Source organism: Lygodium microphyllum, chromosome 1 (genome assembly GCF_053477565.2).
Source record: "Lygodium microphyllum isolate KBCC chromosome 1, Lygodium_microphyllum_v1.1.10, whole genome shotgun sequence".
Classification (NCBI taxonomy): domain Eukaryota; kingdom Viridiplantae; phylum Streptophyta; class Polypodiopsida; order Schizaeales; family Lygodiaceae; genus Lygodium; species Lygodium microphyllum.
The window spans coordinates 162,981,342-162,994,498 of NC_141135.1; the positions used below are offsets into that span (position 1 = coordinate 162,981,342).

Here is a 13,157-nt window from a genome sequence, read left to right on the forward strand (position 1 = left end):
AATCTACAGGCTCAGAAGGTTATCTATTGTCATGACATTATCTTCCATGAGGAAAATATACATATGAGACTAGAGCATGTAGTTGAGATACACAAGGTGATCTTTTAGGAGGAGCCTCCTGTTACACTATAATCACCCCCAATTAAATAGCTTGCAGCTCCTTAATATATACTAGTCTAGGATCCCTCTCTTATACCTGATCGTGGTAGTAGAGAAAGAGGATAGGTAGTAAAGGCATCATAGCTAGCTTTGAGACACTCTACTAGAGCCTCACATCCTCCTGATAATTTTGAGCCCTCTATGCATTATGTCATTGTGAGACAGATTCTAGTGAACCCCTTACTTATGAGGAGACTATACACAGAGGTGATAGTCACTCTTGAGAGGGGGCCATATACTTTGAGCTTTACTAAATGCATAAAAATCATATATGGGATTTGATTTCCTTGCCAAATGCTAAACATGCACTGCCATACAAGTGGGTGTATAAGTTGAAGAGCACCCCTATTTTCCCTAAGCCAGTATAGAATGCATGTTTGGTTGTTAAGGGTTTAAATAGGAAAAACGAGTTGACTTTGATGAGATATTCTCCCATGTGGTCAAGATGACAACCCTTCACTTGATTTTGGCCTTGGATATGCAGATGGATCTAGACTTGTACTAGATGTATATTAAGATATCTTTCTTACATGGGGACTTGCATGAGGATATCTTCCTCATTCATAGGGTTATTCCGTATTAATATGGATCCTATCTTTACACAAAGAAGGCCCATGATGGTAGCCTTATCATTTTGGTGCTATATGTTGATGACATGCTAATTGTTGGGAGTGCTCATGATGAGCTAGATGATTTGAAGCCTCAGCTCAAGAAGAGCTTTGAGATGAAGGACATGGAATATGCCTCTCACATACTTGGTGTGTGCATTACATGCAATCACTTTAACTCCTCTACTTGTCATAGAAGGAGTACATTCATAAAGTCCTTAAGCAGTTCCATATGCAAGGTGGCAAGAATTTGCTACCCATTACCTTCCCATGTGAAGTTCAATTAGGAAGATTGTCCCCAATCAGATAATGAGAGGAGTGAGATGGCCAAGTTCCCATATACATTTGCAGTAGATAGTATGATGTATGCTATGATAGCCACTAGCCATGACATAGCATTTGTAATGGGAGCTATGGATCATTATATGGTGACACCTGGTAGGCAACATTGGAACACCATGAAGGGTATCACAATATATCTTAAGGGAACTATAGATATGTGTATTTGTTATGATGATTGATATTGGAGTCATGGGCTATAAAGAATCTAATTATGCAAGACATGCAAATAGTAGAAAGTCTACCCCTAGCTATATCTTCACCTTTACTAGAGGTGTTGTTTCTTGGATGTCCAGAGGGTGTAGAAATACATGGCCTTCTCTACTACTGAGGTCGAGTGCATTGCAACCACCAAGGTTTGCATGGAGAACCTATGGTTAGACCATTTGGTTATTGTAGACCTCTGTATGATTATGACTTCTACATTACATTCATTTTATATAAGTGCCATCCAATTGGTACATAATCCAGTCTTTCATGTGAAGACCAAGCATATTGAGGTTCATTACCACTTTATTAGAGGGGTGGTTGATGTCAAGTAGATAGAGCTTTCCAATCTTGATTAATGAGAATCCTGCAGATCTGCTTATCAACATTTTCATAGTGTAAAGATATGCCTTCCTTAGGAAGATGATGGGTGTACGATGAGATGAATTCTATTTCTCATCCTATTGTACTTCTATGTACATATTTGTATTTTGTCACTCTTTTCTTGTGCTCTCCACACTTAGATGCATTCGTCTTTAAGTGGAAGGTTGTTGGGAGTTAAATCTAACATGTGCCTAGCCACCTACATTTACTTGTACTTACTACTTACACATATGTACACTATAGGTGGTGGTTGTTCATTCACTGTTACTTTATTAATAAGGGAAGGCATATCACACATTGTGATTGTTAGAGTTTTCATACATCATCTTGGTCTCTCTTGCTTGAACTTCCATAACCCTTGCATCCTCTTATTTCTGCTTGTGCTCTCACCTCTTGCTCCACCTTTCACATCAAGATTAGGCTTCCTATGGGATGTACTCCTGCTATTGATGATGTCATTTTAGTTGCCTATAGCATTGAGCATCACTCACATTACCCCCATGATATTTTGTTTGTGTGATTTCTTGTATATAAGTGGCTACCTTGCAAACTAATATAATGATATTTCATATATCTAAGAGTAGATTGTGTGAATTAAAGATTGATGGTTATTTTTATAGTTTCTTTACATATTCCCATTTGTATTGATGTATCAAATCAAGAGAGGCTTCCATTGATTTGAGTACTTTAAGTTAGGTATACCAAGCATCAACACATTCTTTTGGCGAAGGTTGATGGTTGGTTGGATGTGTTTTCCATGCCCCATCATCAACAAATGTAAGAAAAATGTGAACACAATTCATGTTGACTTAATGGGTAGTGACGTTCATGTAGACTTGATGAGTAGCTATGATACTAACTTTCTCTTGAAAACTGAAGATGGAATATGGTTGGATGTGTTTTCCATGCTCCATAATCAACAAATGTAAGAAAAATGTGAACACAATTCATGTAAACTTAATGGGTACTGATGTTCATGTAGACTTGATGATGAGTAGCTGTGATACTAACTTTCTCTTGAAAACTAAAGATGGAATATGGTTTATAACATTGGTCTTCTATTTATTTGCAAGATGGCACAAAACATGGTTCTTATATTTAGCTATATAGGTGTCATGTGGTTAGTGTTCTGTGCATAAGAGAAGTTGATACATGGGGTGCATGTAGGAGACATCGAGGAGATTATGATGTTTGGCATACAAGAGTTGCTTGAAATATGTAGCTATATACATGTGCTATAGAGAGGAGAATTAACAAGATACCTACACAAGTGTAATTTTTTGTTGGAATGTGATGCATGTGTAAGCACAATGATGTGTGCATTGAAAATTTTTCAATGTTATATAAATGAGAAAGCAAGGTATTGACTAAGTGAAACAAGTTAATGTTGTGTGGTCAAAGTTTTCCAATTTTCTTATTCATGAATCATCATTCATGTTCTTTCGAGTACTTGATTCTTTTCATTATTGCCTCTTATGTTTATAGGTTTTGATGTTCTTAATGACTTTGCTTTTATAACTTAGGTATTGAAGTTTAAGCTCTCTCTCTCTCTCCAAGTTTAAAGAGGGGAGGATCTTGGTACCATGAACTTTGTATTCGATGAATATTTGCACCATGAAAGCTAACTTCCAAAATCCTTCAAATTCTCTTTCACCTCTTGAATGTTTGGGGTCTTGAAGACGTCTGCACTGTATAGGGTAAAGGGGCCAATAAAGTAGCGCCCGCCAAAAGGAAAACACACCCCACCCCAATTGAGTGACAATTTTACAAGAAAGATGTGGCTTTTTTAGTCACTTAACAATATAATATGAATTTTTTAAAATTACAGATGAGCTTAACTTAAGTTAAACAATTGAGCCATGTAATTTTTTTAATATTTTAGATTTTGTAAAACCCTAAAGCAATGCATCCTCGAGTGTCACTTTATTGGTCCCTCACTGCCTCTCTTTATGAACCTTTCGTTTGTAATTAAGGCTACTTGATAAAAATATCAAAATATCCCAATATTTTTTCTTTGAGCTCTATATAATATAAATAGTTTGACTATTAAAAAACATTTATGCAACTCACTTGGAATTTTTTTAAATAATGGAGGATTGTTAGATGACAATCTATTGGCCCCTTTACCCTAGAGGCTTGAAATCCATTCTCGCATGCTAATAATAACTCTTTCAGTTCCATTAAATTTTTCATGGCATCTAAAAGATGTGCATATGTATGATTCTCAAACAAATTGAAATCTCTCTCCTTTTAATATGATATTGACTATTATGTGCTATTTATGACATATTGTGACATAGTTTGAGATGCATTATGTTGTGAGAAAATAATGAGAGAGAGAGAGAGAGAGGGAGAGAGAGAGAGAGAGAGAGAGGTGTTTGTGTATATTCAACCAGTCGGTTGACGAGGTTGGGTGAGTATCTAATTGTGGTCCAAGATGAGTTCTTGGGCCTCTCGGACTCTTCCTTCAATGGAAGTTCGTCTCAGATGTTGTTGTGTGCAATTGCTGCACGCGAGTTCCTTAAGCAAGGCCTGCAGGCGTTATTCATCTAGGATCTTCTGTGTTCTGATATAGCTATTAGCTATGGCTGCTGGATCAGTGCAGGTGGCCGAGCTCAATAATGGAGTATCGATTCCCCTGCTAGGCATGGGGACGGGCTCCGTTGACCCGTTCAACCACGCAGAGAAGAAGGCCGCCATGCGGGATGCCATCGAGGTTGCAGCTCCTCTCTCTCTCTCTCTGTGCCTGTGCATGTAGATTTCAGGTTTTGAAGATTACTGTTTCTCCCTGATCTTATATTGAATTTGTAGATTGGCTACCGCCATTTCGACACGGCAGCCGCCTACACCAGCGAGGGCTTCCTTGGAGAGGCCCTGGCGGAGGCTATGGCGTCAGGCCTCGTGAAGAGACAGGACCTCTTCATCACCTCCAAGCTCCAGCCCACCGATTCGTACCCCGAGGCCGTCTTGCCTGCCATCACCAAAAGCCTCAAGTCCGTATGATTAGTACCCTTGTTTTATTTCTCGTTCCAAGCTCTCCTACCATCAATTTTGATAAACTAATACAGCAATCAATGCAAGGTTGAAAGATTCTGCCTCCTATTAAGCATAATATTGTTCTTCCTGCAGAGAATTGAAGCTCGATTATCTGGACCTTTACCTCATCCATTGGCCTGCCAGAATGAAGGAGTTCTCACCGGCCAAGTCAGACAATGTGCTGCCCCTCGATGTCCACGGCACATGGCGAGCTATGGAGACAGCCCTGCAACAAGGCCTCACAAGGGCCATCGGGGTCAGCAATTTCTCATGCAAGAAGATCCTTGACCTGCTCGAGTTTGCAAATATCCCCCCTGCAGTCAATCAGGTACAAATATCTGGTTGTGAGCACGGTCTTCCTGCTTAACATTTTTACTTAAAAGTTGATCATTCATGAAACTTTGTTAGGTTTGAAGTCCTGTAATGCCACTAAGTTTTGTGCATTTGTGGGCATGCATGCTCAGCTTTACCTGTTCAATTACTGCTAGATGCCAAGAAGACTGCAAAAAACAGCATGTGTTTACCAAACGTGATCTGTTTATTCAGAATGAGATTACCAAACGAAATACCATATACAGAGTAGATGCCAAAAAGAGTCTGTAATGCAGATGTCAGTGGGCAACTGATTCATACTATTTGTACACCAAAGCTCTTGGACTTTTGGATGTCCAAACACTTCCAAAGTACCCTGTTTATGTTAAATCAGCTCTGCACCCACTTTATTAGGCTTCCACACATGCCTGAATTACATGAGCAGGTGCGTATGTAATCCAGATCACTTCATAGGTTGCTGTGGTAGCTTGCTGTGGCATGAACTACCACATTGGTTATCTTGGACTGTTGTGTCTTGATCCTTCTCTGCTTTCTTCATATGTGTGCCTCAAAAAGCCCACAACAGATCACCTGATTTACGGTTCCCGACAGAGGCAGAAAAAAGGAGGTCTGAGCATGAGATTGGAATTACAACATACAATGTTAACTAACTTCTTGAGCCCTCTGTTCAGGTAGAAATGCACCCTAAATGGCAGCAGAGACAACTGAGGGCCACTTGTAGCAAGTTCAATATTCATGTCAGTGCCTATTCACCCTTAGGAGCTCCTCTCAAGAAGTGGGGAACCCTAGATGTTATTGAAGATCCTGTAATTAAGGAGATTGCTCTCAAGCATGGAAGGTCTCCTGCACAGGTGACTGCTCATCTGTTAATGTGTGCTTGCATGATATTTTCATGTCAGTGAGCTTTTTGATTGCCATATTTCTCAGACGACAGTTAGGATTGTTGTCCAACTGTTCTCTTAGGCTTATCAATAAGTTCCTTAAGTTTGTGTGCTTACTTTTTACAGGTAGTACTGAGGTGGGCATTGGACCAGGGGGTGAGTGTGCTCCCCAAGACCTTCACCAAAAAGCGGATGATCGAGAACATTCAGGTTTTTGGGTGGCAGCTCACTGAAGACGATCACCATAGGATTGGGAAATTGGAGCAAAAAAAGAACATTGATGGGCATTTTCTGTGCAGTGATAGTGGCCCATTCAAAAATGTGCAAGAACTATGGGATGGGGAAATCTGATACATGATCCCATACAATGCAATAATGTTTATTTGTATATTTGCCTCAAAGTATAGACTCTGAGAATTGGTATGAGAAACAAGCACAAGGTATATGCATTGTAGTCAAGGCTTGCATAACCTAAAACCTGCAAAAACATCATAAAGATCAATGTGGTAGGCAGTCACTGAGAAGTTAGAGCTATGCATGTCTGAAAATACATGTATTGAAAATAATATCTTAACCCATCACCTGCCTAAAGTAGTCTTCGGTTTAAGTTACACCTATGTAAGTTACAGAACAAAGCCCACCTTTTTACAATATCTGAGAGGTATTCTTTGGCCAATACAGAGAGCTACTATTGTTGAGGTTTTGGATAACGCCAAAATGAGCAAGATGCTGTGAACCATGCAATTCGGCTACTGCTTAGAAGAGGCATCATATGTTTGGATCATGCACATATAGGTTTACATAAGGGGACAAACAAGGGAAGACCACCATGAAAAGAATCGGTGGTATATGTGTTAGGATTTCCAAACAAATTATCAATATTGTGGTTTTGGTTATGTCCTATCATGGACACATGATATCATGTATCATACCAATAATATGTGCAAGTGAGATTAATGACTGTGGGCATCCCTATTGCTACACTTCACCACATGCGAAAGTATGTAACTATTCCTACACTTAAAAGAATTGTTAGCTCGTCTACTTTTGGTAGTTTAGATGTGCACAAGACTTATGCAGGTGCATTTTTATCTTGATTGAATTAGGGTTTTTTCTAGGAGTCCTATGATGGAGAGATGAATGTTTAATGTTGCATGAAAGAGGGGAATATGTATAGAAGCGAATGCATGTGTGTATCTCACTAAGTGTACCTCACTTTAGTTGATTGGTTCTCTTAAGATTATCTAAATTGAATGACCATGCATATGCATAGAAAAACTATCACAAATAAACAAGAATAATCAAATTATTGTGTAGATGATATGCATGGAAGTGTTTGCCTTGTGGAATTGCTTGAAGGATTGACCAATTATGCCAAATTACAGTCTAGCTTTGCATCACTTAACACAAACATGAGTTGATCCTCTGAACACCCCCTTAAGAAACTTGGATGAGTCATGAGACTAAGGGATTAAGAATGAAGATGTGGCATGATTTGAGGAATTGTGTTGGTGAAAAGCTATGCCAAATTGTTTTGAGTCTTGCAATATTCCATGATTGCACTATTCAATGCCTTCTCTTTGATATTATGATATTGGGTCTCTATATGCTTGGTCCATTCATGAAGCATTGGATTCGAAGCAATACCTTTGCAACTTTGGCTGTCATATAGAATGAATGTAGTATGGATCTAAGGATAGCCAATCTCATCTAGCACTCTTTGAAGCCACATGGCCTCACATGTGGTAGTACATGATACTCGTTACTTGCTTGTTAATTGGTTCATATGTGAAATATACGATTTGGATTGCATATATCTACTTTGAAGAACAAAGCTCCATATGGTGTCCTTTTGAGGAAACAAAAAATCCTCATAGTTGCTTGCCAATGAATCTTCTTGGTCTTGCTTATAAAGCTTGCAAGAAGGCCAACCAAAAAGCATAGATATATCCTCATATAAAGAAGCCAAATTAGTTAACCTAACAGTCCCCGATAATTGGAAGCATCTATGACCTCTAAATTTCTAAGAGCTATTGCCTTAATATTTGGATTCATTGAGTAAGAGATTGACTAGTCAGCTTTTGTCTCGAACGCTATCTATAATTCTTGAATACATCGATATTGAGAAAGGAAAATCCCTCTTTGACTTTGCCATATCTCATGGCCAAGAGAGAAGTGTAATAGCCCCATGTTTGTCATCTTGAACATTGCCTTGAGTGAATCTTGACTCTTCTACACTATTTGAATGTTGTCTCTGTTCACAATGACAATGAGGTCATTCATATATAGCACAAATAGACTTGTCTATCCACTTGAGATGTGGACATAAATATTAGGATTGAAGTTTCGATCTCTAATATGCTAGCCTTTCCTCTAGAAAGGTGTTGCTTCAATCCATAATGATATTTTTTTAACTAGTGCAACATGACCTTGGCATCTAATCTCTCACACCTTGGAGGCTGCTCAACACTGATCTTCTTTGTCAAATATCCATTGAAAATTCCAGATTTCACATCCAGTTGATAGATTGGCCATTGACTATGGCTAGCCAAAGTGAGAATGACCTTGATTGTCCCATCCTCTTGGTAGGGGTGAAGATATAATCAAAATGCACTTTGAGTTTCTAAGCAATCCCCTTGGCAACCAATCTGGCCTTGTGCTTGTCCAAGGAATTGTTGCTATGGTGCTTTATTTTGAACACCCACTTTACTCCAATGACTTTGTGTTTGGTTGGTCTTAGAACTAGCTCTTGTGTGCCATTCCACTCAATGGCCTCTAATTTCTACTTCATGGCTCTTTGCAAATGGTCATGCTGTATATCTTCTTCAAGGGAAGTCGGGTTCTGAATGGTCATAGAACAGGTCATGAGCTTGTGATTCACACGCAAAAACTTTTGTGAATATACTTGAAGTTGATGAGATTGTTGAGAGGACCATCTTGCCACTTCCACTTCCTTGGAAATCCCATCCCTTAATTGCTACATCTTTTGGGGTTTGATGAGCACATTATCTCTAGGTCTTATAATTGATACCACTGATTAGGAGTGGTAGCCCACGAATAGATGTCATGAATCCTACGAATCCATCTTTCCTTATTCCTTCTTTGGGATGTGAACATAGGAATTGCACCTAAAGACCTTGAAATAAGAGACATGAAGTTTGTTGCTAAAGTACACCTCAAGAGGTGCCATGCCAAGAATTGTAGAAGTAGAGGATCTATTGAGAATACAAACATCCATCACTATAGCCTTTGCATATAGAACTTGGGACACTTGAGGATGCTCTAGCAGGTCCTTGCCATCTACCATTGTATGACTCTTGTGTTCCAACACAGCATTTTGTGATGGAGTGTTATATCTTCTTAGATTTGCACAAAATCAAACCATTTTGTTGGAGGTAAAGCTATTGCCTTTCTCAACCTTAACTGCTTTTAATTTATGACAAACTTACATTACTTTAAAGATAGAATGTCTTTGACTTTAATTGCAAAACTAAAACTTGTGTCATCTTGCTAAAATCATCAATTATAAGCATGAAATATTTACTTTCTTTTAGAGACTCTTGTTGCATGGGTCCATACAAATCCTTGTTTAGCAACTTTAGTGTTTGGCCCTTTGAGACACCTTGTTAGGAATGGAGTCTTGCTGAAACTTTCCTTTAATGCAAGATACACAAGGTGTTTGGCTCACTTTAACCTTTGGTAAGCTATGAACCATCTTTTCTGAGGCCCCTCCCAAAGTACTTGGTGCGCAAATCGGATGTTGTATGCGTACGTAGCGAGCACTGGAAGAATCCCAAAAATAAAGAACTCTACTTTCAGCTTTAAAAAACAAGAGAATACACTTGCACGACATGAGGCAAAAACACCAATTGGGTATAATGTACCCCCATGCCTTGTGTGAGCGCTCCACAAAGCATGTATTTATAAATGTATTCATCTCAAAGCTAAAAAATAGCCCAATTTTACAATTAGCATGCTTTAGCTTTTGTGTTTTTTTTTTCCAAATAAAGAATAAAGTGGTTGGGTGGCCCAAGAGTCTGGCTATGTCCAAATACAATGTCCAATAATGAATATTTAAATCATGCATCCATGTACATACAAAATAATAAATATTTGTCAAGCACTTCAATAAATAAGTGTGTCTAAATAAATATTAGCGCCACACCTTTAATGATAAGACACGTACCCATCAAAAATGATAATTTCTTCTAGGTAAATTCAATACACGCTATCGCCGAGTGCTTCCCAACCCCAGCATCGCCTGCTCCACACATCAATTGAAGCATTTACAATTGTTAGAAAATAATAAAATTAAATCGACAAAAGTGAATATCTAGCAGTCTTTAGCTACAAACAAAATAAATAGGTTGGAACTCTGTCCTAGCCTTAATTTAATACGAGTGCGCACTCTAAACTCATAAACGTCCATTAATTTAAATATGTATTTTGAAGAATCACCCGCTATGGAATCACCCACTTGCACATTAAATTAACGTGATGCCCAAAAAGGACAGGAGTCCCCGTCAACTTCTTGCACAAGGAATCCACATTGTGTACGAGCCCCGGCAAATAAATATAGTTTTACGGAATCCACCATAAAACCTCACGGAATCCACATCGTGGAATAAAAACTCACGGAATCCACCGTGGAATATGCCTCCTAGCATCGGTACTTATGGTTGGGGTGACCAAATCGAGCATGCCATAACCTAGTCTAGGACCGAGAAGAAAGTAGATAATGAGAGAGCAACATTGTGCTCTTTAGCTTATAGGGACCATGCTCCTTGTAGCCTTGTTGAGAGTGAAAGAGACTGTATTTTTGGCTATCTTTTGTTGGATTTTTGGTTGTTTTGATGCCTGAGGTTCTTTTGTATCTACTTGGTTTTGTTTTTGGTTCTGTTGAATGGTTGAAGATGTGACTGATGAGGTTTGAGTGCGATTGAAGATGTTTTGAAAGGTTTTTGATGAGATGGAATGAGTGGTTAAAGCTGAATGGTTTTGGTATGTTCTATTGACCTTTTTTGTAGTGTCATGTTGAGCTTCTACATGTCTTTATGACTGCTCTATATGCTTCTATATGTGATCTATTAGATGAGTTTTTAGATTGGGAATATTATTGATTGATAATAATGAAGACATTGTGATTATTGATTGATAATAATGAAGACATTATGATTATTGATTGATAATAATGAAGACATTGTGAAGATTTAATGAAGATAAACTAGTGGAGAAAAATGTTTATGACATTGTGTAAAGATGTTCTTGTTGTTTTTCTTGTTTGGCAATATGAAGAGATTAAAACATTGCTTGTTGATGCTACAAGATAAACTTTCTTGCTGTATTTTCCTCGTTTCCTTGGTGTTCTCTAGAGAGATCCAAGCCTTGACACACCATCACATGTATCTTTCGATTTTGGATCTTAAAACTTTTAGCATCAAATTCCACTAGTGGCCCCAAGTTGCATGTCTTGCTTAGTGATAAGAGTGGAAGACAAGACGGGGTATATAGAGCACCTTTGATTTGAAAGTACTACCATGCCCATATTTAATGGTTTAAATCTCTCCAAATTCCATAAAGGGAAACTAAAGAGTTGCCATTGATGAATACATTGCCTTGCATTGAATGTAAGCGCAAAATATCCCTTCCTGTGATAGATTCATGTGGCTAGAAGTGCCATTATTTGGGATCCAATTTTGAGCCAAAGGAACCGGTACTGCTAGATTCTTAGAGGGTGATGACTCCAACATCTCTATATTTAGAAACAGAGATGAAGATGGAGCAATCATTGGTTCTCATGACTCATAATCCTTCTTGGATAGTTTGTTCTTGTCGATGTTTGGTAAGTTTCTTTTGAAATGACATGTTTTGGCACACGTGGTAGGTGGAGTCATCCTTCTTCTTCTCCTTTCCCTTTTTCTTTTCATTTGCATTATGACTTGCCAAAGCCTCTAAATTCCCCTTAGGGGTATAATGCATCATGAACTAATCATCTTGATTCAAAAGCATTGGCACCAGCTCTTTTCATGTGATGGTATCAAGATGCTCGGATGTGATCAAAGAAGAGTTAAAATCATTCTGCCAATAGGCTAGGTGCATAAGTAGATCTACAATCATATCTTAATGGAGATCACCTTCCCTACCTAGAGAATCTCTTATACAAATTTTCCAACTTGCTAATGTGATCTTTCATCAATGGAGACTTATTCGACTCCAAAGTCCACATCTACACGATGTCATTTGATTGTATAGTTGCTCCAAGTGCAGCCATATCTATTAAGACCCTTCATATGCTTCTTGGCATGAGTAATGGCTATTGATGTGCATAAGAAAAACATGAAGGAATAGATGCAAGCATTCAATTTGTCCCAATGTGCCCAAGCCTTCTTGAAATCACATTTCTCAAATGTAGAAAGAGAGTTGGGATACTTGATCCCATAAGATGTTTGATCTTCTTGATCACCATCTCTGCAAGATCATGAGACTTTAGAATGGCCTCCATCATCACGTTCCAAATTCTAAAGTTGTCTTCACCGACCTTCTAATCCTAGGGAAGCATAGGTAGAATATGGACCTGATGGTCCATGAGGGCTTGGAAATCGAAGTCCATTTTGGTATACATCCTTCACTTGCTTATAGAATCCAACATTGTAGTCCCCCTTAGACTTTGAAAACATAGATGGCTAGGACTTCCTCCATCCGAACACTAGGCCTTGCTCGTCATGAGAGAGTGAAAAGTTAAAATCTACCTTCATTTGCAAAAAACATAGTTTTCTTAGCACTTCTTCTATTGAACTCTTCAAGAAAACACATCCACAAAGCTCCTCTTGATGACAAAAGATAGGTCTAGGCTTCCCTCCTAAGGCTAAATTGCAACACCTACTCTAGTTGAGGTGATCTCTAGCCTAATCTAGTCACCTAATGTGCAACCCACTTAAGCACACTCGTACACTGAAGCACCACTCTTTATAGTGTAGATCTCTTTGAATGCTACATACTACAAAATCCAAGATCATATAGGTATTTCTAGTGGGGGTTTTGTGGCTTAACTCCCTTTAGAGCTACTCATGTAGTTGAATTGGCTAATTGAGCTATTGTTGGAAATTCCATCATGGAGGTCAAGAGTGAGTAGCACTTAAAGGTGAATTGAATATGTGTGCTCATTGTGCAATCATACGGTTAACAACAATAGAGAGAAAGGAAACAAGAT

The 13,157-nt window shown here is 38.5% G+C and overlaps 1 protein-coding gene across 1 annotated transcript; it reads left to right on the forward strand.

Annotated features, from left to right (window-relative positions):
- Positions 1-2,676: 2,676 nt before the first annotated feature.
- On the forward strand, positions 2,677-6,894 carry LOC148041907 (non-functional NADPH-dependent codeinone reductase 2-like). Its single transcript, XM_087683959.1, has 5 exons — positions 2,677-4,413; positions 4,509-4,690; positions 4,827-5,061; positions 5,738-5,917; positions 6,074-6,894. The coding sequence occupies exons 1-5, from the start codon at positions 4,282-4,284 to the stop codon at positions 6,296-6,298; spliced, it is 954 nt and encodes a 317-aa protein (XP_087540085.1). The 5' UTR covers positions 2,677-4,281; the 3' UTR covers positions 6,299-6,894.
- Positions 6,895-13,157: the final 6,263 nt, after the last annotated feature.